This window comes from Scleropages formosus, chromosome 21 (genome assembly GCF_900964775.1).
Source record: "Scleropages formosus chromosome 21, fSclFor1.1, whole genome shotgun sequence".
NCBI classification, from domain to species: domain Eukaryota; kingdom Metazoa; phylum Chordata; class Actinopteri; order Osteoglossiformes; family Osteoglossidae; genus Scleropages; species Scleropages formosus.
In genome coordinates, this window is record NC_041826.1 from 5,082,151 (window position 1) to 5,109,008 (window position 26,858).

A 26,858-nucleotide genomic window follows, 5' to 3' on the forward strand; every position below is an offset into this window, starting at 1 on the left:
TGCCCAGCCTTGCTCATTCACCAAAAATATGCATTTAAATTTTTTTTTTTCTCAGGCAGCTGTAGGAGTGTGATGCTAAAATACCAGTGGACATGATGTACAGTACTTGAAGCCAGAAAAACCAAACAAATAATAACAGCAGCATCTCTAAGTCTGAATTTCTGCTCAGAACTGTAGGTGCCCTTGCAATTACAAATCTGAGGCAAAAAAGGTTTGTGCTTTTTTTTTAAAAATATTTTCTCTTAATGAGTCACACATCCACTTGGTAAGTTTCAAGTTGCCTGCTTTCTGTGGAATCCCTTCCTCTATCATCTGCAGCTTTAAAGCTTGTACCTTAAACAGAGGATTCAGAGAAACAATTGTTTATCATCATGTTTACTGCGTATGTGGAAAAGAACATCATGTTCGTCACTCCGCCAGAATATCAGTAAATCCTCACAATTACATTTTAAAAATGAACATATAATCTGTTTTTTCCCCTTGGGCCATAACACACAAAAGCACTTAACGGTGAATCGTTTACTTCAGTCCAAAGTTCAGTTAAGATGCTTAATTTGTAACAGACTGGGCTCTCTTAGCCATACCCCCCACTGGGTAACCCTTGCACCAGAGAGCAACCAAAGAGAAGGTGTTGGGAGATGATGCTTTATCTCCATACCCTCCCTGCAGTGTGAATGCTCAGAGCTTGAGGTCATGCTCTCCAAGAGGTGCGAAGCAACTGTCCACAAACTGCTCCGTCACATCCTTTAGCGAAGATGGCTGCCATCTGGGGTTTTGGTCTTTGTCGATCAAAACTGTGGGGACAAGTACTCAGTGACTCCAGGAGGCACAACAGGATGTCTTCAAAAAAAGGCTGTTTAACTCAAGCATGTTTTCTTGTTTTACGTTTTGCGCAGTTTGCAGGTTTAACCTTTGAAAAGAACTGCTGCAGAAAGATAGAAACCTTACCTGCTCTTACTCCTTCATAGAAATCCTTCCCTCTCTGCAAGGAAAACAAAAATATTAAATGTGACACACAGGCACTAGCATACATAAAACGAACACTAGAAAAACCAGAGAACAGAAGCAGATATAACGATGGAAGCAGTGATTGACATGGACACGCTTACTTTTCCCACACATGGCCTCTGTATGATGATATTTTTGGTTAAATAAATCATAAATTAAAATGTGTTCCATAGTATTTGTCAAACAAGGTTATTTTTATTTACTGTTAGGATCTGATGAGGACTAAGCGTGCACTTTCTTCTCATGTCACTGTACACCGGTAATTAGGGGCCATTAAATGATACCATTAAACTAATGTAATGGGATAACTGGATTAGCTTCAAATAAACTTGCATTAAGTTGAAGTGAGAAGACCAGGAACATGAAAACAAAATGTGGATCGTTTTTTAACTCGTACCATGCAGGCTTGGCTAAGCCTATACTCCATCACCAGCACGTCCTGTAGACTCATGGTTGCCCCTGCTTGAAGCTGTCGGAAGGTTATCTTCAGTGACGCTGGAGACATCTTGGCAAGAGTCTACAGAGTTGCAAGATTCAAGACCAGGAATAACTCTGAATCTCACTTCTGATATTTATACAATTTGTCACATCAACAGGCAGTAATTGCCAGAGCCACACAACTTCATGCACTCCTGACCAGGATTTGATGGAAAAAATAGCATTCCAATGCAAGCACACTGATTCAGATAACACATATTAAGAGCTGTTCCTCCTGGAACATATGGATTTCAAAGGTAAACAAATGATTTAATAAGGAAATACAGTTGTGTCGCTACTGGTGTTAGTAAACAATGCCTCCTAGGAACTAAACTCCATAGTGACTATCCTAGTTCCCCCCTTGCTGGAAGCTCAGCTTAGACTAAGAGAGCAAAGAAAGAAGAAGAGTAATAAGAGGAGAGACCTAGCTGTGATCAAAGAGTGTGAAAAAGAAAAGGATAAAGAAGAGAGTCACAGCTGTCTGCGGAATCAGAAAGAGGTATACCGCTGCTCAGCTGCAGAAGGCTGCTAAAGAACCTGGTTGAGGCCAGATAAGATGATGGGCTGCTCCAGCAGGAAAGGAACTACATGGGTGAAATGAAGATGGGGAAACTGAAGTGGGACAGAAAATGCAAACACATAGAGGGAGAAAAGCTCCTGAGGGAATGGAACGCAAGACTGGGTGTAAAAAAGTAGTGACAACGCAAACCAGAGGGAGCTAGGATCACGAGAATACCAGCAGTCCTTCTACTTGGCAAAAGATAATGTTAGGTGTTTGCATGCATGCTCTACCTAGAATTACTCGGACGAGGTGACGTTAACGCTAAAGATGGGCCAATACAGCACACAGTCCCTAGAGCTGAATGCCACACGCATTACAACACAAAGCACGCTTAGCTTTTACCCACGGGTCACAGAAACCATTTTCACCAAACAAATATGCGACTTCAAATGATGAAATCATTGCCATGTACATGAATATCAAAGGGAAATGAATGAGGAGCCTTAATGAGTAATAAGTACCATTAATGGCTGCCTAACTTGAATCAGTACTATCTGGCATGGTCCACAGAGATTTGGAAGCAAAACTAGCTGCTCTGAATCTCCATTACTGCGTTTGTGATGACGGGACAGCATAAACAGGGATACAGGACTCCATCTGTTATGCACTTCGAGCACTTTTATAAAAATCATCTCCCATCTTTCAAGTAAATTGAATACCTTTAACAGCACAACAGCCACACTTAGATACACATTTATCTAAATTAGAAAAATAAAATGTATCCTGTACAGCGTGCTTCATTTTTGCTTTGTATGTATTCTTAATAAATGGAAATTAAAGACAGGCACCTTGTGTTGAACCTGTATATGAATGCGACGTTTGAATGCTATAGCAGCTGAGTCACAGTAGCTGTTCTGCTGCCAACACCTATCCCTTCCAAAGACCACTGGCTGGCTCTGTCTGTGTGTGTACACGTTGCTGTTGTGATGAGAACAGTTTGCTGGCACTGTGGTCACCTGGGGGTGGGCTTCCAGTTTAATAGCAGTCAAACATACCGAGAAGAAAACCAAGCACCAAGGCCAGAAGCCAGAGCTGTGACAGCCGAGCCGAGTCAAGAGTTCTGCTTAAGGAGAAACATCCATCCTTTAAACGTTTCGGCATTTGTTTACATTTTGGGCTTATTCACAGCCAGATGAATGAGTGACAGATTGTTATTCTGCATTTAATTTATTTTTCATAAAAAATTACGTATGATTTAAATCTTATGCCAGGGGATTAAAGAGATTATCAAAAAGGATTCCTCCTCTGAAGTGGAGATGATCTAATTAACCTCTGTCCAAAATAAATTATTTTGTATAAGGGACATAAACCAATTATTATGTTCAGTTTTGTTGTGCGAGGTCCGTCTTGGTGTTATATGTACAGCAGCATGGATATCAACGACAAACCTTGGCTTTAGCACTTGCATGCTGTGGAATCTCTATTCAACTGATTTTTTTTAAAACTACTCACCACTGCTTTTACCAGTTGTCATAGTGATTTATTCATCAACCCAAATAATACTGATGGAAAAAAAATAATAAAAATTCCATTTAACCTTTGTGCGTTATGAAGAAAATAACGCAATATGGTGTACCGCAACAGAAGCGATGTCAGTGTTGGTGATTAATTTACAGCACAGATGTATAGAATATTTTACATCCATTTTTCTCATTTCTAAATACTGCCTTAATCAAACAAAGTCCATTAATTACACCGTCACGTAAACTGCATGAGTTACGTAGTTAGTGGACATTTTTCTGGTGATGAGGATATGAAAGGATGTAAAAGGTATCAAAAGGACAAGCTGCCTGAGGCCGGCTTGCAGCTCTGCAGATGCATTGACAGCACTGCCAGTGGAGGCCGGGAAAAAGAGGCGCATTAAAAACAAACAAAATAACTGGCGCGGTGTAAATTTCTCTTATCCCCGTTTGTTGCAGATATAATATGTCCCAAGGGGGGGAAAAAACTATTTACTGAAATAGGCCTATCGTAACAGAATACTGTTCACCATATTGACCATAGTCACTAATGTTCAGAACATTTATTACCATTTTATTATTATTATTATTGGACTCAGTCACTATACTTAACTACTTGTCAAAGTCAGGGTTGTGGCAGTCAGGAGCCTATCCTGGAAGAATACTGTGCAAGGCTAAACCAGGTGCACCCTGGACAGGACATCAATCCATTGCAGTATTATTATTGCTGAGTGTTGATTTTCAGCATGTGTACAACTTGGCGGCAAAGTTAACACTTTCTCTTTATAGGACTTTTACAAAATTATGTTTGGCAAGAAAAGTATGCTATATCCAACTATATATCAGACAAGTAACTTAATACTATCTTGTTAAAGCAGGTAATGTATTTAATACTATTGGACTCTTTAATAAAGCACATTTTCTCAATTTAAGAGAGATTTAAAAGTCAATAGGTCACTCACTCTGATATTTACTTGTGCTGCCTTTAAACCACTTCACGATAACAATGATGGTCCTTAGCCAAAAATGTTTGGACACCTCTGCCCTAGAAAACAGGAAGCGATTGCTCTCCAGTTATTCATGTTTTTGACCCTTGTATTTGCCACCAAGCCTGACTTACCTCTGCCTGCTTCTGTGCGAATGCAGAGCCATCCTGCTTCAGATTTTCTTGGATTCCCTCCACACTGCTTGCTTCAAACAGCCTGTGACACCAGCAAAAAAGATGACTGGAATCAGGAGTTAAAATGACTGGTTTCTCTAGGGTGTGCAGTAACAGCTGCAGGCCAATTAGGCTTTGTGTCCTGTCCTCCTCTTCATTCATGCAGAATATATTCATTCAAGCATATTTGATAACAGGGAATACAGAAACGGGCTACTTCTGTACACGACAATATTCGTTTCAATAATAAGCCAACTTTATTCAGCAGAACTGAGTGAAATGTAAGTGTCTCCCCCAGTGGAAACAAGTGGAATAAATCGTGCACTCTGTTTAATGTCAAATGTGTCGTCAGAAAGGAGCGAGCAGGAGAATATCAGGAGGAGGAAGCCACCGGTCCCCAAGACCCCAGTGACACTGGCCTCGGTGCAGAAGGAGGAATTCATCCTCTTGCACCCGGTAGCTGAACGGCGCTGCCCACAGAGTGCTGACATCAATCCCATCAGTCACTAGAAGGCCACAGTGCCACAGGGGGGTGAAGGCTCCCACTAATGCAACTGTGACCAGGTCTTGTTCACAGCATGGAGCAGAAGGCCTGTAAGCATTAACACCTGCGACACTGTAGCCCATCTTGCTCACAGCAAGCGGTCCAGTGCTCCCCCCCCCACCACCACCCAACTGGATAAGTGGTGCAGCTCATGGTGAGGGCAGGCTAAGGTGAAACCACAGCTGACCCTCTTTAGACACGGCAAACCTCTGTTTGTACAGCTCAGAAATAAGAGGTTTTATCCAACTGCTCTCGTGACAAGTGCGTGGTTGTAGAGTTGCCTGTAAAGAGCCATTCAAAAGAGGGCAGGCTCTGGCAGACATATAAATTTGAGACGCGTGTGTGTCATCATGTACATTCTGTCGCTACATCATGTGCTGTGGATGCAGTCTGAAGAACACACACTTTAAAGGGAGAAAGCATCTATTGTGTATGAAGTCACTCTCTAATAACCTGCACCAACTGTGGAAGGCTCTGGAAAGAACATCTTTGGTAAAACCCTGGTCAGTTCAGTCAAACATTTTTTTTTTTGAAGAATCCTTACTTGTTCTGTATAATTAATTAGTCTTGCACCCAGCTTATCTTTGTGGGTAGCAGTGCCAAGACACCTGGGATCGACTCCCTAGCCAGCCCTAAATCACTCCTCCATGTATCTGTTTGGGCTGATGCTGTATCTTCTACTTGTCATGTTTTATTAGAGTGTTTTTTCTTTTGTCTGAAACCTGATTGGTTCATGAGCCCTGACTGGTGGAGATGGGCCTCTCTTGACATAAATATTAATCCTCTTCAGCGGGGTTCCTCGAAGCACTTTGTGACTTCCTATTGCTGGCAGTACTTTGTGTAGCGCTTCGGCTGAATCGCGATTATTTTAATAAAATATTTTACTTTAGTGGTCACGAGAGTCCTTGCTATTCTTCCACACAACCTTTTATTTCAGTCTGTGTGGTGAGCAATAAAGAGAACCAGAGTACAGACTTTGTTCCCTTGTGCTCATATCTACCTCCAACTGTCCTCGGTGCCCCCGTGGAGAGCAGGTAGGTAAATTCAGCGAGGACTCAATGCAGCGCAAACCCCGGAATGACACTAACTGGATGTAAACTTGCATGCAAACATGATGACAGGCAACATAACCCTGGGCGCCATACAAGCTGGTGAGGACATACACTCCAAGGGAGAGGTCTGTGTAGCCCAAACGGTTATGTGGAGTGCTCTACTACTCATAAGAATCATGGTTACATGAGGGCTGTTTACCGGTTAATGGCATCCGTGTGTTGGGCAAGTGCAAAGGGCTTCTCCTGGTCCAGACTGCTCTGTAAAGAAACAACATGGCCCTCAGAAATCAGGATCCATCCCACACAAACACATGCTGGATATCTATTCAAGGTACTTTTATAGAGACCCCTTTGAGAAAAGGATGCCTCCAAGCATTAAAGCCTATAATCTGTCAAAACTGTGTAAAAAGGGAAAATCTGAAACAGCAGGAGCCAGTGTTTTCCTCCCCCCAGATATCTACTACCTTTTTCTGCACAGTATAAGGTGCCTATTGAACAGTAGGTTTTCTTTCTTTCATCCAATGTTGATAAACGAAGTTATCAATAATCCTTTGGGAAACTCTAGCAAACAGTCACTCCTCTTCTTCCCATATCACCAAAAAGGTCATCCAATGCCGATGGTATGGAACTCAGCAAACTCATTAAGTTTCTCCCAGGGCATCACCAGCAAACAACAAATGGTGCCCTGTTTGACAGCTTCGAGGGTGGGATTCCACCCCTCTTTGTGGATCAATCGTAACAACAGAAAAGACCAATCTCCTTTTCCCGTTTCAAAGCACCAGCTGTAAGACCAATTCCAATAATGCAGGACAGACATGGCCCTACAGTATGCTATATCATGGTGAAACCCTGTCATAATGGAACCTGTCCGGATCAACCAGATTTTAAGATGTGAAGAGTCCTGAGGGTGATGACGCATTGCTATAGTCCCCTCAGTACAGCACACAAAACCGAAGGCCTGGTTGTCATAGCAACTTCCACACCTAAAGAAAAATCTCCACTTCAGCCTTCCCTCCCCCTCACAGACAAATTTACGGGGTACTAATACCACTGAGTTGTGAGTCCCACACAATATAATACTGAACATAATGAGTTTCATTAAAAATTAACAGCAGTGTTTTCACAGTTAGACTGAGCTGCTGGGCCTAATAAGGCTGAACGCTAACAAGATATTACGAATCAGTAATATTCCAATTCACTGCACACGGTCCAAAAGTCTACACACCCTGGCCCGTTGACAATAGCTGTATTTTACTGTAGTAAGTCAAAACAGACCACATGCATTATGGTGGGCCTGTTACCTGGTTCTGATAGGAGTCCAGCACAGCACCAACATCATCAAAGGATGGAGACTTCAAGTTCACCAGGTCCTCTTCCAGGGCAGAAATCTAGGAAGGGGAGGAACGAGAGAGAGAAGTGGCTGTACACTCTCCATCTTGACTGCTCATCCTTCTTGACCTCTTCTAGACTCAACTACTGAACTCTCATCAGGAACGAAGAATGAATTTAGAGAATTTAGTGAAAAGTTCATCCCAGATGTAGCTCAGCTGCTTTCTGCGATGATTCTTCTGCACTGTAGCACCATTCAGTGGTAGATTCCTACAATGCTTATGAATGGGAGAGTGCAGAATGGACACAATGAGTTATTTTCAGCAAAGTGTTACAACTCTTTAATGAAGTCACATGTTTCCTCAGTAAAGGACCTTTAGCAGAGGACTGTGGAGCGAAACACATGATTCACTGTTTGAGAACCTTTTCCATGTGGAAATGTGGCATGTGCCAGGGCCAGGCTTTAAAAAGCCTGCTTCCTCTCTGACTAGTTCCACAGATCTAGGCAATATGTACATCTATCCTGACTTTTCTCACTTGCTAATTACGTTCAATGGGGAGGTTTGCACTAGGTCATTACCCTAAACCCTTCATGTCCATGTAAAATACATTCCCCTGAGTGCTGGTCAACACCAAACCCCCTGGGAGTCGTGGTTTTGATCCACACCACTAATCTGAGTGTCAGATGGTTAGTGAGTAAATATGAGTGACACAGGGTATTGTTTCATGAGTTCTACCATAAAAACATCAGTCTGGGAGTAGAAAGAAGGGATGTTCTATATCTCATTTAAAAAATGACCTGGAGGAAAACCCAGCCAAGTCAACAGTGAGGCCCTGAACATAGTGACATTTTCAGAAGCAGCTCATAAATAACAGTCCTTCCTGTTTTTGTTGTTATTATCAACAGTTATCATTATCATCATCATTACTGTCTTCACATGGTGGATATCTTTGTTCAAGGTAATTACAGTATTTCTATGAAAGGGACCTGGGAGTTCAGTGGACATGTTTTCACTGCAGTGTAACAATTGTAAAACCATTCCATAGCACCAAAGTTTTACATAAACACTAAAAGACTGTTTGCTGTTGCGGGACATCAGTTGTTATATGCCAGTTACACAGAATTTTGACATGGTCAAAAATCGTAAAGCATGGAGAATGATGATCCATAAAGTGACCGAAAGTCGGCCTCGACTGAATGGTTAAATCCATCCATCCACACTGAATTTTAGCAAAAAATTCTACAAAAGTGTACATTTCTACAAACCTTAAGAGTAAAGGATCTCAAAATTTTCTATTAGCTGAACCTCAAACCAAGCTGCCTGCCCCTTGACCTATTCCTGACCTTGGACCTGTTCTGTGGACCAAGCTGCAGTCTGCGGTTGTAAAGTTGTTACTTTTACAGGCAGTCCTGGGTGGAGGGCCAGGTCTAGCTCCTACAGAAAGACCAAATGAACCAGTTCCCTTTCCCACACCCCCGGCTGTTCAGACTTTACCTTCTGAGACTCCACAAAGTGGGTGATCAAATGAACCAGTTCCCTTTCCCACACCCCCGGCTGTTCAGACTTTACCTTCTGAGACTCCACAAAGTGGGTGGCCACACCTGCCCTCTGGACATCACGCCCTTTGAGACGAAAGCCAGTGAGTGCCAGGAATAGGCCCAGTTTGCCCTGCAATCTGGGTAGGAAGTAGCCACCACCAACATCAGGAAAGAGGCCTGCAAAGAAGATTAGTAAGAGGTTACCATGGACCGCTCAGGAGAAGCAGTCAGAAGCCCAGATGAGTGACTAAAGTGAAACCGCTTTCTTGAGAAACATTAACAAGTTCAGAGCTTTCATAAACAGTTTGGAGTAAAAATGCTTCACCATAACATTGACATAGCCGTCTAAAAAGCATTCCACATTTTTAAAATAAACAGGCGGACATGACTTCAGCGTTCTCCTTCTGCAGAAACCCATATGGGACCAGAGTATCAAATCATCTGCAAATTGAAGGCTGCAGCTATTGACTTGTCACAGAAAAGTGACTTTTTTCTGACTCCAGAGATGAAAGTCAAAACCCTACGAAGACATAGATATTTCTTCCTATAACTGCCTGTGTATGCCTATATTATACGAGGTGTACACACCTGTACAACCGAAAAGACAAAATAGGTTACACCTGGAGGGTGGCAAAGGGAGCATCCCTACAGGAAGGACACAGTATGGGCCTCCTTGAAGAGAAGATATGCAATGGAGAGGTTTGCGCAAGGCCGTTACCCTAAACCCTTCATGTCCATTTAAAACCCCTCATCATGACCACAAGAGACAAAGTTTTCGTTGTTTTATTGCTTTATTCAGCCCATCTTTAAAATGGCATAAAAGGTTTTATCACAAATATTTTGATTTAATAGTGCAAAGAATAAAACAATTTCAAATTTCATTTTAGGACAAACTAAGATGAATGGGCACATTAACTGGGGGGGGGGAATCAAAGATAGAATAGTGTTGTTCAGTAACTGATTATATTTCAACAATAAGTGTAACAGGAATCGTATTTGGATGAAAATGGATGGATAACTTTTTCAGATAAGAATACAGCGAAATGCATTCATAAATATTACCTTGGTGCAACTGCTAGTCTGCTATCCTCAAGACATTCAAAAAAAAAGTTTTCAGGATTCATTCTGGTCTTTGACAAAGCTTCCTTGTGGTCTTATTGAACATTAACAAGCATTTTTCCCAGCATGCAACTGTACACAACATGTCCTGCAAGGCATACAGTACAAGAGCAGGGATTAGGGTTTCTGACCCCAATCCTGGGCTCAAATTATAATTTCACAAATGCAGATAACTGCTGTTGAACCTGTGCGCTTTGTCCAGTGGGTACGTGGTTTAAAAACACTAAATCCCTTAATCTGTGGGCCTGCTGGGGGGTTAAGCACTAGGAATGGTGGGGGTGGGGTTCCCCTGAAGGACAATGAATAGATTTGTCATCATCTATGTCAGATTTCCCCTCACAGATCATGTGTGTTGAATGCATTTGTACTGCTTTTTAAACACAGCAGTGTTAGAACACAGACGAAAAACAAAGAGGTGGCAAGGAGGAATGGAGACAAAACCCTTTATCCTTTACAAAGACCTGAAACATAACCCTTCCCCTTCGACGGAATCATTCCTGACATGCGGCCAAGGTCTGGAGTACAGTGCGGAGCCCAGACGGGGGCAAAGATAAACTCTTCACTTGCTCCTTTGCTTTTGTTGTACTTTTGCATGCCACTGGCCTGGATAGTGCCCAAATACCAGGGTGAGGGCCTCTGGAGTAGGACTGGGGTCTGCAGGGACCACACAGAGAATATGGGCACATAGCCATTCCACAAAAGCACAAACTGCCTCTAGCAATTGTGCATGCATCTTTATGTCAAATAGCACATAGTGAGATTCTCATTCACAAGAAAAGCTTTCAGCAGCTGCAAAGGAAACGAGGAAGAAGAGGTTAAGAGAAGAGCAGTGAGAAGGCCCAGTAAAAGCACTCAGCACCATGGCTCTGGTCTTGCTTATGCAAAAACCATAACCTTTCTGTCTATCAAATACTAAGCTACACATTCCAATAAAATCTTGACAAAAATCATATTTTTCCTCTGTGAAATCTTACACACCATTGTTAGAAATTCTGCATGCTGAATCAGGTTATTTCTGACACTTTATTCCTCAAACGACTGAATGCGTCTTGCAGATTAACTCATTTACAGCAACCAAATGAACCTCATTTCTGCCCTGCCACTCGGCTGAAATCGTGCCTCATATTGTTCAGCTTATTTCCACTAATCAATTTTTTTAAAACTTTGGATTGTCATCTTGTTTCCTCCACATAGGCTAGCTAATTCCACTGCCAGGTTATCTATTTTCTGTCTGCACGCTTAAGGTATTTACTAAACTTGGTTAGCTTGTTTTGATGAACTAGATACCTTGCACCTGTAAGCCAAGCTTCTTTCCATGAAAGAAGGTGATGTGTCCATGGCACACTAACCAGCATTCTTTCCTCAGTCTCTAAGACATAGCTGAGATTCCTTCCAAACCCATCAAGAACTCTCAGCTTGAGAGTCTTCTTCCCAGGTATCACAGCCCTCTGATGTGTTGCCGTGGCCCCCGGAGGGCTAACAGGTGCATTAGCAGCCAGCAATTCCACATAAAAAGATCAAGCGTAAGCGTTTTGCCCCATGCGGTGGACTACCGTGACATTCCAAGCAGATGAACACAAGTTTTAAAAGATGTAGTAACTGCACTAGAACAGCAAGAACTGCACAGTTTAAAAATGGGGTATTTACTCTCAGTTGTACGTCGCTTGGAAGTGTCTGCTAAATGAAGAAATTTCGCTACGATGTAAATGTACACCGTTATAAGCAGAAATAGAGTTCACTCTTTTTTCTAAAAACCACTCTACCTTCCTTTTGTCACTGTATTTTACACAGAAGACCAAGAATACAAGCTTTTGTGATCAAACATAACAGAGCACATGATGTTCTTGTAATATTCCTGTTTTATCTCACGTTCACTTTACTTCAAGCATTTTGGATAAGCCAAGTGTGATCTCTAAGTGTAAACCAAGCAGCAACATGGTCTCTGTGCTTACCTATGGCCGTCTCTGGCATGGCAAACAGCGTCTTCTCAGTGGCGACCCGAAACCGCCCGTGGACCGAGAGGCCGACACCCTGCAACGGAATCAAATCATCATGAACGATCGATGGCCCGTATGGAACCGGAGATTCAACAGGGTGAGTAAGCCTTCCTACTTTCAACCAACAGATAAAATTACTAATACCAAGACCACTAGAGAAGCTCCAGAGGACACCACTACTATCATCCATTACTCACTGCTGCCTGCCCTTGAATGATATGACCCACATTCTTGGATAAACTTCAGGAAAAAAAAAAATCATCATTAACTTGCTGTCAATATTTTCATTTATTATACTGCCGATGGGGGGTGCGGTGGCGCAGTGGGTTGGACCACAGTCCTGCTCTCCGGTGGGTCTGGGGTTCGAGTCCCGCTTGGGGTGCCTTGCGACGGAGTGGCGTCCCATCCTGGGTGTGTCCCCTCCCCCTCCGGCCTTACGCCCTGTTACCGGGTAGGCTCCGGTTCCCCGTGACCCCGTATGGGACAAGCGGTTCTGAAAATGTGTGTGTGTGTATTATACTGCCATGGCTTTACAGGAATTTGTATAATAAAAATGTAAACAGACATTTATATCAGAAATTTTGCATATTATACAACAGTTGAGCACTCATCAATAGCGACACTCAGTTGTGTTCCTGCAAGAATGTGTACAATTCTGAAAGTTTTGAGAATGTGCCCTTCTTTTCCCCCTGGGAAAACTCTGACAACTTTGCTATAAAAACACAAAGTCTAGATTTAGTGACGGAGTGATGCTGACGGATTTCAAAGTGATTAGAGCGGAAATAAGCGCAGAGCCAACACTTTGACACACAACAGTAACCCCAGCTTTGCAATGGCACGACAGTCATCCAACAGAACCACGGCCCTCTCATTCCCTCATCCAATCAGTCTCAGCAATAGCTTATTTCCTCTGAATGAGGTAACATCAAGATAGTAAAGGAAAGACAGAAGCACGCATGGGTTACGGTATGGACGTAGCTGTGATCTTAAAGCACATTGTTATCCATAGCATCAAGCAGTTTCTTCTGTCACTGAAGAGAACAGGAAATGTACCCTGTGTTTCCTTACTCTGAATTCTATGCCATATTAGAGGCCTGCAGCCCTATGGCAAAACACAGAGTACGAGTAAAGCTGGACTAAACAGCCATAGCGGGAAAAATCCCAGCAGTTCACAGAGTTCTGGGTGACAAGCATGTAATCTGTGGTAGGCAACGATAACAGGACACAGACAGCAACTGTTGTGACATGAGATATGGAGGAGTAAACAAGCCCCCTGAAGACACCATGCAGTGGCAGTCATGGCTGAGGCCTGCTCTCAGGCAAACTGGGCTCAGCTCTGTTAATGATTTACTCCACTGTCAGCGTTGTATGCTCCAGCACCCTGATCTGTTTCAGACACAGTGGAGTGGAGCTGTTCACAAAGGACTGGTTCCTGTCTGGTGGGACAGTTTACAGTAACTGAGCTGTAGTGCCAAGGAAACGTTGCTCACTGAAGCCCTCAAGCCAAACTGAGGCAGAGACCCATCAACAAAAAGAAACAAGTAGAATCCACTCAACGGTGAGCCACTGTAAATAGAAAAACATGTGAGGCACATGGAGCGAGAGTGAAGAGGGTGCTCTGGTTACACTGGGATCTGCGTTCTTCAACCCATGTGCCCTTCCCGCTCTGCCGGCCCCAGAGGACCCATCCTCTCACCACACCATCTCTCTGTGTAACACGGGACACCGGGATGATTTTACTGTTCTCTCAGGCAAGGACAAAAGAGCAGATCTGTGAGGAGCAGCCACTGAAGCGAAAATTAGTTTACAAAACCGTCATCTGGAAGAGTGACAGACTCTGAAGTTTATTCTAACCCCTAGAGAATGATGGATTATTACTGCTTTTGTCGAGGATGTTCGGGGTACACTGTAGCGATGGCCCCGTGCTAAACTACTCACATCAGGTTTCACTTAATCCAATGTCACCTCACAGAGACAAGAGACACGAGCTGTGGATTTAATTTAATTTGTTTGAACAGACAAAGTGCATACTTGTTGATCCATCACTGAAAACGCACAGTAATGCAGTGGAAAACATTAAAAATGTTCACAGCTAATGTTCTATAGTTTCCTGGGCTTGCAGAACTTTGTGCCGATCCATTTCCGAGTTCCTCGGGTGTCAAGATATCAACATTTAATTGTCTGATTAGCAACGGAATCTATATTATAAAACTGAGTTAGTGGGTATTCTAAGTGATGACTGTCATTATGCCTTGCGCTGATATTGCTGGAAGAATGTGTTTGTCATAAGGCCCAGATGGCACTGGTCCTAAATGTGTTACAAACTGGATTATTTACACGAGCCCAGGCGGGAGTTGTGCAGACTCCTTTCGCTGGCACTGACAGAGACAAACAGAGGGGCAAAGGAACTTTCTCTGTTTACTGTCATTGCTTCCACTATGCCATGCCCTTGTGGTCCTAGGGGAGTATACCACCAACTATCATCATCATCATCATCATCATCATCATCAGATAACATCAGAAAGCACAGCTCTCAACCTGAAGAGATGTGCAAAAATGCTAGTAGTACCTTCATCACACTTTCTCTTCTGTTCTTCATATAGCACATTATGAATGATCCCCTGGGCTTTTGCTCAAGAATAATTCACTACATGCCTTCAATCTGAGAGCATCAATACTTATAGGAGATATTTAATGGCTGCTTCAGACTTTATCGCATGGAAAATTAGATATCTGAAAAAGTATCTGTAAGAAATACAGCTTTTTTCCCCCTAGTATGGAAAATGCCACATGCCAAGGTGCAGCCCTTGAAATGAAGTGGAAAAAGAAATTCCTGCATGAAAGATGTAGGCTGTTTAAAAGGAAACGTCAGTGGCTGTTCATCTTTTTCAAAGTTATCTCAAGACATGTGGTAATCTAAGAGGGAGTCAGAAGTTCTCCAAGAAAGGACTTGAGAAAAATCTCACTCAAAGAGATGCATACTTTCTGTCCAAAACTGGAGAGCACCAATGCCCTGGACACATGTGACATTTAAAAATGCCTCTCAAAACACCTGACAAATAACAGTAAAATCTTCACAACTTAGTTTTACTAAGGCAGCAAAATGACCTATATGATCCCAATACTTCTAACAACACAACGCTGCAAATATAAACCTGTGGAGAAGTGTAACTGTGGCAGATCCTTACCGCAGCAAATGAACTGTATTTTACATCTTAGTACTACTAAACTTTCAAAGGAGGATAGTTGACTCTTCCATTAATATATTAATTCTGCCTCCTTTTGTGAAGCTCCACTGTAGTTTCAGGTACACTTTAACATTTGAAAATAACAAAGGGATTTTAAGAATGCACGTGATCCTCCGCAGTCCCTTTCATTGAAAGCATTTTAACAATTTTAGTCGCATGTTTCTTTGGAGCAGTTCAGGTATGTACCCTTAACCATTATGCAATCTGCAGCCCTAAAAATATTTTCATTGCATGAAAGCTGTGAAATGTTGTAAAAGCAATGCTTGCCAAACCCAGCACGGTTAATTTCCAATATGTTATACCAAACATGACTACATTTATTCACTTAACGGACGCTTTTCTCCAAAGCGACTTACAATGAACACTATGTAGTGTTATCAGCTCACACACCTTATTCACCAAGGTGACTTACACTGCTAGGTACACTACTTACACTGGGTCACTCATCCATACATCAGTGGAACACACTCTCTCTGTCACTCACACGCTATGGGGGAACCTGAACAACATGTCTCTGGACTGTGGGAAGAAACCAGAGCACCCGGAGGGAACCCACGCAGACACGAGGAGAACATGCAAACTCCACACAGACTGAGCGGGGATCGAACCCACGTTCTCTCGCACCACCCAGGCGCTGTGAGACAGCAGCGCTACTCGCTGTGCCACCGTGCTGACTAAAAGACAAAAATATTCTCTATAGGGATTAAAAACAAGGACACCACAAATTTGTTAACCTGCAAGTAGGACTGAAAACTTTTAAAAACTGGCACTGAGACACATTTAATGACAAAGTCTAATGCGATACAGGGAAAATGCAGTTAAATGTTATTGTAGAAGAACAATTTTGACATCAGAAAATTTATAGCAGTCAGCTTGATATCGAGAGGGAGCTCTATAAAAGTTTAGATGATCTCTTCGCTCCCAAAAAAGGCAATACTGCCCGAGTTGAGAGGATTTTAGTTACGCACTGCAGGGTTTCATTTTCCAATGTGCAATTAAAACATTACCTTTAAAAAATATGACTGCACCTTTTGCCCTACAAAGGACATCAGGGTTTGAGTCTCCTTATATGTAACATCATGGCAAGGAGATGGTGTTCCTTCAGAAGGGTAGGATGCCCTTTTGCCTTCACGACTCCAGGTTTAATTGGAGATCGGTGATGCACCCGGAAGCCTATAAAGTGAAAGAAGTTATTGCCTCACAGCACAGACATCAGGGAAGGAGATAAAATATATGTGTTTTCACCCTTCCTTAGCTGTCATGTTTTGAAAGGACCAAACAATTACGTAACTTGCTATGACAAGAAGACGAGAGAACGTGGGTTCGATCCCCGCTCAGTCTGTGTGGAGTTTGCATGTTCTCCTCGTGTCTGCGTGGGTTCCCTCCGGGTGCTCTGGTTTCTTCCCACAGTCCAGAGACATGTTGTTCAGGTTCCCCCAAAGTGTGTGAGTGACAGAGAGAGTGTGTGTTCCACTGATGTATGGGTGAGTGACCCATTGTAAGTAGTATAAGTCACCTTGGTGAATAAGGTGTGTGGGCTGATAACACACATAGAGTTCACTGGAAGTGGCATTGGAGAAAAGCGTCTGTTAAGTAAATAAATGTAAGAGCTTTAAATACAGAATTAGTTTTTTTGCAGCGGTAGTCAATTTTTTGGCTGTGCCCGGGACATAACGATAACCAAAATGGGACTTAAAGAAGAAAGCTCAGCCCTCGGAACCCCTCTCTTTGTTGTATGGAGCTGCATTTCCGAGAATAACGTGCTCTGAAATTGCCAGTCTATGACTCACAACGTATAATAAATACAGCTGCGGCAGATGTTTGCTTTTGTGATGGATTTTTGCAGAGCAAGTGACCATCTGAAGCAGAAGTTATAGGTGACCATACCACAAATATACCCATGTCTTATGCCAAGGGCTTCCACAAACTATCCCACTTTTACTATATGCCTCTTGAGAATTAATACCCATCTTTGCTATCCACCCCATCCCTCTAATTATAACGTCTTTTTGTTAAAGCTTCTCCAAAAAATGTAATTATGTTTTTTTCTTTTTGTAAGTGGCAAAAAATGCTACAAAACATAGCTCTCCCATAATACAGCACTGTCGTTGTGGGGGTAAATAGTTGTTGGGCAACCATTGTAGGGAGTTACGGGGGATTAATGACTCCCGTGTTGTTCGGGTGTTTGAAAGCTTTTGGCCGGCTGCGTGTGCGCGCTGCGAGTGCTGCTGTATAACAATGTGGAGGGGCAATAAAGCTTGAGTTCAGACACTTCTGTCACTGCCAACAGCATGGTCCAGATGGGTTGTTGCAATATTTCTGAACAACTTACATAAATATTGTACAGTGTACTGCTGCATTTTGTCATATTTATTTGTTATTATCTGAAGTGTTTTGCATAATTTCTTGAGATGTTAATCTGAGTTATTTGGGGTTTTTGGGATGGGCTGCGAACCGACTATAATTTTCTCCTTAAGCAATAAAAGGAAATGGACTCCCGCTCTCTGTCTTTTTGTTATTCGTCCCATTTTCAGGGACAGATTAAGCACAGATAGGGGGGTATGCTTGTATTCCTAAATTGTTTTTTCCTGATAAGGATATTCTTGAACAGGATCCAAACCACAACATACTGGTCATCCTTCCACTACGCACATGACACATGTTTAAAAGTGAATGTAACAGTTTAAAAGTTATAAAATTTTGTATAAAAGTTTCTCAATTTTTGAGCACAACTAAACCAAAGCGCTCACTCTCAGAATATTTTTAGAGGGATTCCTAATCGGGTGCATGTCCATATGCATTGATCTATATCAAATCAAAACAAGAAAACTGCAAAATCAGTTTTTAGTGTGTATGATGTTGATTAATGTAGTGTTGATGCGTAAACACTCACAAATGCTGCACAGCTGCTCTTCATGAGCCCAGTGAGGGGCAACATGTCCTGTTCTCCTCAGCTGCACACAGGTGTTGCAGCAATACCTGACAGCTCCCAAATTTAAGCCCTCCTTCAAATGAGAGGATTTCCATTACTGAAAGGTCGACACCCAGGTGCCAGCAACTATCATGGATTTATGTTCTTGAAGGAATTTCACTTTACCAATGATGGAAATATGTACAGGTATACTTGCCTCCAAAATGAACTGCAACAATAAAGTGTGTTAAGGCTTGGATCACGATTGTACCATGGTCACTGTGAAAAACCAACACCATTGCTCAAAGGGAATAGGTAATCTCAGCAACCTTCTACAAGTTGGACCCGCTGGATCTTTTCAGCAAACTATGCAAAACATAACTGTAAAAACTTGGTCTAGTCCTACTAGTAAAGGGCCTTAACCCTGGTCCTCAAAAAGACAGGTTAGAATAGTGAACTACAGAGCAGTGTTTTCCATCACTTCACTGATATAATCTCATCTCATATTTTAGGCAATCCACTGAACCTCAAACCTGCAGACTTTTGACCCTCAAAACTGAGTTGAACTTTACTGCCCAAATTCCTCTCCCAAGTTCCTCTGTCCTCATTTTGACCTCTTGCTGAAGAGCCACCTGTCATTAACAATTGTACATGTTTGAGTTGAGATGCATCAGTGTATATATAAATATATATTTCCCAAGTTTACATTGTGACTAAAGAAACAAGAAAGGGTTGACAGTGCAAAGATCCACACAAAAGGTTCCCGACTGTACACATAACCAGAAAGCAGAACACCGTAAAGAATTTAATCAAGCTGGGTTCTGGGAAGAAACATTAGTACATTACTGCAATACAAGGCTCACGCGCTTGGATGAGCCTAATTAGTGCTCATTAAATTAGTTTCAAATAGTAACACAAAAGGTCCTCTTTCTTCACTTCACAGCATGTACCACCACTAGACCCTGCTGTGTCCAGAAGAGCACAGTGCTGCCTGCTGGAGAACAGGGGCCCGCAAAAGCCCCATTTACATCAGTAAAAGACCTCTCATACGGGGTCTGTGCCTGGACGCATGTCTACCATTTCGACAGATGCTCTCAAGCACTTACAAGTAATGCCTGGATCTACCTCATTAAGCTGTGCCACACTTATCACTTACCCCATTCGCACTAATTGCGCTAACCCCCCCCGGCTCACAGAGGAAAAGCACTTCACAGGCAACTGATGCGCACATGCTGCACTACTTCTGCAAACACGGCTAACGATGAATGTCTGACCGGCCTCTGGATTTTATGAGAATCAGCTGGGCCACTGAGGGAGGGGGGAGGAAAGCAAAGCAAAGGAAAAGCAATAACCTTACAAGCCCTGACACCTGCTTGAGCTCTTTCTAAAAAAGACGTGCCTTCCCAGTCCGCTACAGAAGACAGCAAAAATTCATACAACTAATCCCAGATCAGAGCGTCCTGGCGTATATTCGGCTGGAAACACATATTCTTACAAAATTTCTGCACGGCTGTGCTACAATTATTTTGTTTGCGTTAATCAGCTATTAAAAATACTCAATAATACTCGTTGTCAATCAAGGTCTTTGTGCCCTGGATTTATGTACATGTAAAATTATCCAACAATTTAAAATCAATAAAAAATGACACAAGTACGTTTTGTTTAACATGTCATGATGCAACCCAGCAGAATCCACCCAATGCATTAATTGATAATAAAATAACTGGGTTTGTACAAAGCCTGACTAATGGCGCCACCTGCAGGTTGACAAGGGACCAACAACATTAGAAACCTTGCTTTACAAAGTCTGCTGTGTCCCCACAGGGTGACATAATGTGCAGACTACTTTGTGACATTTAAATCCAATCCACCCCTCACCCTCTTCAAAATGAGGTGGCCAAAGGGAAACCCTAAGTCAAAGTCACAAACAAATTTAAATCGGTACCGTAAAATTTGCAAAAAGGGTTATCAAGTTAAATTTTTTGGGAAAGACGTTACAGGGACAGACATTTCTATTCAAAACGCATGCCGTGGCACTAGCAAGGCGAGCACAACAATCATTTGGTGTAATCTGATTTACCGTTTCACCAGAATTGATACTTTACTAACAGATCAGAAGAGAGGGTGATTACAATAATGAGATTATGTGAATTTCTTAGCTCAGCGGTATTCTAATAATAACAATTAAAACAACAACAGAATAAAACAAAAAAAAAAGAACATAATCGCAAGAAATGATGATAAGGAAGGGTATAGAAAACGCAGAATGCAAATGTGTTATGTGTCAGTGATTTGGAGTGGGCCATTCTGGTAAGAATTCTGAAGTTTCTTTAAAAAGTAAAAAATTCACAAGTTTGGTTAAAAAAAAATGGGGGAGCCTTTTTGTAGTTCAGGAGCACACATCTTATTTTCTCCAACTAAATTAATGATAATAAAGAGTTTACCAGCATCCTCTGAATGACCACATTTTCAGGAACAAATTACATGCATTATATGAGAGAAGCCAGTATTTCCATGTAGTTATTTCTGATATGATTAACAGTAAATTACAACTAGGCCACAGTAAAACAGATAAACGGTAAAAATAAGAAAATTTACACACTCATAAAGATGTGTGTGTAATAAAAGTACAAAAGGCTATAATATTTAGTGCTGGTTGGATAGAACCATCTAAGAAGGTTCAAGAAGGTAACCAGATGTTGCAGAATTCACTTAAAATTATTTCTTATTACAGGGTCATCTGCTCATTGCTGATCATTTATACCCTGGCAATACTTGGAGAATTTTTGCTTCATAACACAATATCAATCTGTCAATAACATTGCAGAAAAACTAATAACTGAAGAAAAAACAAATACTTACCCCTCCCATTGTTATTCCCTCAATCAAGGCCACATATGGTTTTTTAAATGTCCCTTTGAATATGAACAAAAACATTTTATTACTGCATTTGTAGTTTTTTTTTTTTTTGCTATGAATAGTTTTTACATACCTATATCGGACGTGAGTACATAACCATATTCAAATGCTCAATGCAAATAGCAAAAACCCTTTACAACACTAATTCAAACTGCAACGTAATAAGATATTTGCTAGTATGTCGAGCTGCAGATGGCTAATGCATGATCAGTCGCTATGAGTAAGCATTTCTTTCTTAATATGAGTTTACCAGATAACATCTGCTAACATGATATGCTACTTGCACTAATGGCCTTGTATTAGCCTTGGGGAACCTCCAATGAGACTGATCTACAGCTATGACACTGGAAAGAAAATATCAAAACTGAACTTTTAGCTGACAAAGGAAAAACAGTGGAAGGGCTGCAGAGAAATGACACAAACCTATTGCGTTGTTCAATATGTACTCCTCACGGAAGAAGTCCTGGGCAAGGGAGTCTCCTGTTTTTCCAGCATCGGTAACCGCTGGGAGAACAAATCACATCAGGTGTCATACATAGCTTAACCTTCACAATGCACATCATCAGCTCCTTTATTTGTACTGAGCTTATGGTTTCATCCAAGACATTCAATTGTTGTCTGACAATAAAATGGATGGCACATGACACAGCAACTTACAGCTACAGCGGTCTCTGAAAAACTGCAGTTAACGTATATTTCAAACACCGTTACACTTTAAACACTTCACGTAGATCACAAACATCAAACTTTTCAGTGGTTTGTAGTTAAAAAGCAATCCTCATATAAGATGCATTAAAATTAATTCCTCTGGTGCACCAACCAATAATATTTAATCCAAGTTAAATTTAAGTTGCACAGAAACGCAGCAGATAGATTCCTTAGCTGCGTAGGTTCAAATCCATCTCAATGTGTACTTGCAAACCAAAGACATGTATGAAAGAAGGCAAAGAAAAATCACTTTGACAACCTTACCGAGAAAACCGCAGCAAGATGCTTGAACTTGATGGCATCTGCCTCACCTACCCAAGCTACGTTTAAGAGAGAGATTTCTGGGAGTTTTTTTTTTGTTACCTCTAATGTCCCCACCAGCACAAAATGCTTTTCCGCCAGCTCCTTTGATAACCACAAGGTCTGTTTCTGGATCTTTCTCCCATTTCTGAGCAGGAATAACAGGAAGAAGTATCAAAGTCACAGCCTGAGCTCAGTCGCATGATCAGCATAGGAAATAACACTCTGGCAGTCACCAGGGTTCACTAAGGTCCCCTAGCTCACCTTCAGCTGTGGGTAAATGTGTCTGATCATGGATAGGTTGAGGGCATTCAGGGCTTTAGGCCGGTTCAGCGTGATCACGCCAGCATTTCTGATGCGCTCAAACACAACCTCAGGTCCTGCTGAACTGGACATCTGGCTCAGGACAGGCAGACATAAGGCCAAAAGCACATACAACATCCATCAAAAAAATGCTTACACTTTGAACTAAACACACACACACACACATTTTCAGAACCACTTGTCCCATACGGGATCGCGGGGAACCGGAGCCTACCCGGTAACACAGGGCGTAAGGCCGGAGGGGGAGGGGACACACCCAGGACGGGACACCAGTCCGGCGGAAGGCACTCCAAGCGGGACTCGAACCCCAGACCCACCGGAGAGCAGGACTGTGGTCCAACCCACTGCGCCACAGCACCCCTTGAACTAAACATTCTAAGGGAAATCTAGGAGAAAAGCAAGTTTTTTTTAAGTGAAGCAGCATCCTAGAACTGCAGACTTTCCCAATTACTGTAACTGCATCACAATATCAATTAATTTGGATAAATGTCAAAATACAACTAATATGTCTTGTCATTTTGTTGTGTCTGCACTTCATAGGCAGTCATTCTTTGTAGATTTTCTGAGACATTTCACCTGACAGTCAGTGATAGTCGCCGAAACCCAACATTTCATTTCATTCCATTTATTTATTTAGCAGATGTTTTTCTCCAAAGCGACTTCCAATGAACTCTATGTAGTGTTATCAGCCCACAACCCTTATTCACCAAGGTGACTTACACTGCTAGATACACTACTTACATTGGGTCACTCATCCATACATCAGTAAAAAACACTATGTCACTCACTGTGGGTGAACCTGAACAGCAGGTCTTTGGACTGTGGGAGGAAACCAGAGCACTCGGAAGAAACCCACGTATACACGGGGAGAACATGTAAACTCCACACAGACTGAGCGGGGATCGAACCCTTTGGACCCAAAGGTCACAGGTGTGATTCCCACCTCAAGCTGTAGTACCTTTGAGCAAGGTACTAACCCTAAAATTGCTCCAGTAAAATTACCCAACTGCATAAATTAGTAAACAGCTGTAAGTACCTCAAAATTGTAAGTCACTTTAGAGAAGAGCATCAGATATATGAATAAATTTGTAAAAGAATGAATTGGATTCAGAGTTGGTCACTCCACCGAGACAGCTCTCTTGGCAGCGTCTGATGCTCTCCAGTCAGCGGCCTCCCTCTCCCCAGTCTTCATCCTCCTCGACTTGTCTGCAGCTTTTCTACTTTCTATTCTATTCTACTCTCCTCTCTTGGTTCACTTGGCATGAAAGGAACAGCACTAAAATGGTTTGAGTCCTACCAATCTGACAGATCCGATCAAGTGGACTGACGGGGGTCCCGTTCTTCTCCTCTGCCTCTCTCAACTAGTGCCCCGCAGGGCTCGGTACTGGGCCCTGTACTCTTCTCAGCGTACATCTCTTCCCTCGGCCCTGTTATTGCCTCTTGTGGATTCAACTACCACTGCTACACCTACAATACCCAGCTCTTCCTCTCATTTCCACCTGGAGTATCAGACATTTCCTTGCGCATCGCTGCCTGCCTATAGGACATCTCTGCATAGATGTCTGATCACCACTACAGCTCATCCTCTCCAAAACAAGAGATCCTTCATGAAATTCAAAACTCTGGTTATGACCTACAAAAGCATAAATGGAACTGCTCCCAGACATCTACAAAACTTGATCATCTGCTACACCCCAACCAGACTGCTACACTCCTCCACATCTGCCTGTTTGGTGGTCCCATGCATAAAAGGTGCAAAAGCACAAAGGTTCTCAATTCTGGCTCCAATGTGGAGGAATGAACTCCCCCTCTTACTCAGAACTGCTGAATCTCTGTCCACATTTAGAAAGAGTTTTAAAACTCACCTCTTCCAGACTCACTTCACCCATGAGCTCTTAAATTTATGTAATGTGTAAATGTTTATGCTCTATAACTTTGAGACCGTAACTGTTAAACAATGGATAAACTGTCATGCAGCTATTCATATAATGTAAATGTTCATATATATGAAAAATAAAGAATTAATATGGAAAAAAAATTATTAGGAAGTTGGTTAGGAATTAGCAATATTCAGATAAAGTTTTATGTAAATACTCATGTGATGTACATTGGTTCATTTGACAGAAAGAAACTAACTGCACTAAAGAATCACACATTTGCATCTAAGTCTCTCTTTCTGCTAATGTACACATTATATTTTCTATGAGATGTACGTCGCTTTGAAAGAATAGTGTCTGCTAAAAGAATAAATGTAATATATAAGTGAATGTTATGGAAGAGATAGGAGATGGAGAAAGAAGTGAATTGAAAAGATCGTTTTCGACACCTCTCCTGAATGTTGAGAAGGATTCAGCAGTTATGAGTGACAGAGGGGGAATCACTCCAACACATTGGAGGTACATCCAAGAACCTTCTATGATACGCTACCCACAAGGATTCACACTGGAGGTGGGGGTCAAACCCAGGGTCCATCTAGTGCAAGGCGGCCGCTCTAACCAGCACGCCACCTGCTGCCCAGCCCTGAAGGTGCAGTTTGTGGACACTCCTTTACACTCACCATGTGCTGCTGTATCGCCCGCAGTCTGAAGACGGATGACAGCCTGGAAGAGAAGGGATTCGCTGAGAACTCAGTGACCCGGAAGAGAACCCAGAACACACAGCCGCTGTGACTGAGGCTCGGCCACCGACCAAACACTGTGTGTGTGTATGTGTAGAGACCCACAGCCCGCTGTTGCACACATGCAACATTTCCTACAAAGAAAACACAGGCCTCAATCGGCAGGAATGAGTAACTTATTTTCACAAGACAATTCCGCCATTGCTGTGTGTTTTCCTTCGCTGAACTGCCTCAGGGTCAGAATGATACTTTTGTTTTGTGTGCAGGTGAGCGAAAGGACCAGTCCGCAGTGCCAAATAATTAATGCAGTTCGCTCGGCTGCCGGCGCCCAGCCTCCTCTGTCTTACCTGTACCCGGAACTCACAAAGGTTACTGGCATTGTAACGATATATTGAACCGTTTGTTTAATTTTGGTGGAACTGTCCTGTAAGCTTCATTAAAGCTGTGCGCATTGGCTAGCGTCCTGCGTCGGGGGCGTGGCCGTACGTCATGACGCATACGCTGTACGTCGGCGGATGACGGTTTATTAGGTTTGCATTGAGGAGACTGCCATCTGCTGGCGTATCTTGAAAAATAGTCTGTTTGCTTCCTTCATTTTCACGGCCGGCATTGATGCGGCGCCTTACTGTTCGCAGTGCACTTGTCTTACCACAATATTTCTGTCACACTCAGGTCCCCGTTGGGCTCTTTAAAATAATTTCTGTATAGACAGCATTAACTCCTTGTACACATATTAAATATGATGTTGCGTATATAATTTAACATAATTTCTGTGGGTCTGAGCTACACTTGGGTGAATACAGTCCCTGTGAGGACGCGTCGCTCTAAATGGATACAGTTCTGTACATGATTAATACTAATAAAGTCTGCTTGAAATTACAGCTAAATACTGTGATTTACTTTGCAATTCTACTCGGCTTTCTCTTCCTTTGTCCCTGAAGGTTGCAGGGCTGAATCCCACTTTCTGCTGGAGTACTCTTGAGCAAGGTACTTACCCTGACCTGATACAGTAAAAGTGACCCGTTTGGAGAAACGTCTAACTCACAATTTATACCTTACAGGTCCATTTGATGGTGGGGTTTATAGAGTGAATAACAAAACTGTTTTGGCTTTGGTTTGAAGAGCGCTGAACTGGTAATGGCAGCATGTGAGAAGCCCCTTAAACAGATTGGCCCTCCTCGTACCCCAGTTTTACTGTGGTACAGGGGCTCCGGTGCCCAAGGGTCGCCGCGCACTATGCTGTCCGAAACACTGTGGAAGTAGCATTTCGAGGGACTTCTGAACTTGTCGGGCATGTTCTCCTTTCTTGAAGCAGGGCTGGAATCTTCTAGTCGGTCCAGGTCCATTTTTCTGGTTGACGTTAATGGTGTTTGGACAGCTATGTCGTGGCAGCGCAGCAGGAATGATTGAGACATTGAAACCATATCCTGATCCTGTAAATACCTCCTGTGTAACATTATTTCCCTCCGGCGGCCTAGGAAATCCTCAGAATACCCCGTGGTGGAAAGAAATCTGTGATAAGGAAACCCTGGTTTACCCTGCTTGGCTTGTTGACACAACAACACTCATAAAATGAACGGATAA

General features: G+C 42.4%; 1 protein-coding gene across 2 annotated transcripts; it reads right to left on the reverse strand.

Annotated features, from left to right (window-relative positions):
- On the reverse strand, nucleotides 1-25,745 carry hibch (3-hydroxyisobutyryl-CoA hydrolase). Of its 2 annotated transcripts, XM_018735599.2 has the most exons (15): nucleotides 25,622-25,745; nucleotides 25,215-25,257; nucleotides 22,598-22,729; nucleotides 22,397-22,481; nucleotides 21,749-21,829; nucleotides 21,269-21,321; nucleotides 12,203-12,281; nucleotides 9,163-9,308; nucleotides 7,564-7,650; nucleotides 6,462-6,520; nucleotides 4,628-4,709; nucleotides 1,406-1,525; nucleotides 949-982; nucleotides 659-794; nucleotides 231-333 (listed from the first exon to the last, which is right to left on the reverse strand). In XM_018735599.2, exons 1-14 carry the CDS (start codon nucleotides 25,651-25,653, stop codon nucleotides 679-681), a joined length of 1,149 nt encoding a protein of 382 aa, XP_018591115.1. In that variant the 5' UTR covers nucleotides 25,654-25,745; the 3' UTR covers nucleotides 231-333; nucleotides 659-678. The 2 variants fall into 2 exon arrangements, with proteins under 2 accessions (XP_018591114.1, XP_018591115.1); XM_018735598.2 differs by having other exon boundaries at nucleotides 1-794.
- Between the last annotated feature and the right edge of the window lie 1,113 nt (nucleotides 25,746-26,858).

What these genes read in the sequence shown, in the direction of transcription:
- hibch (XM_018735598.2), bottom strand. Translation starts at nt 25,653, where the DNA reads ATGCCAGTAACCTTTGTGAGTTCCGGGTACAG. An exon ending in ACTTTGTGGAGTCTCAGAAG is followed by an intron (nt 7,651 to 9,162) that starts GTAAAGTCTGAA and finishes TCCCCTTCCTAG; the next exon opens with ATTTCTGCCCTGGAAGAGGA. An exon ending in TGGACTCCTATCAGAACCAG is followed by an intron (nt 6,521 to 7,563) that starts GTAACAGGCCCA and finishes GTTTCTTTACAG; the next exon opens with AGCAGTCTGGACCAGGAGAA.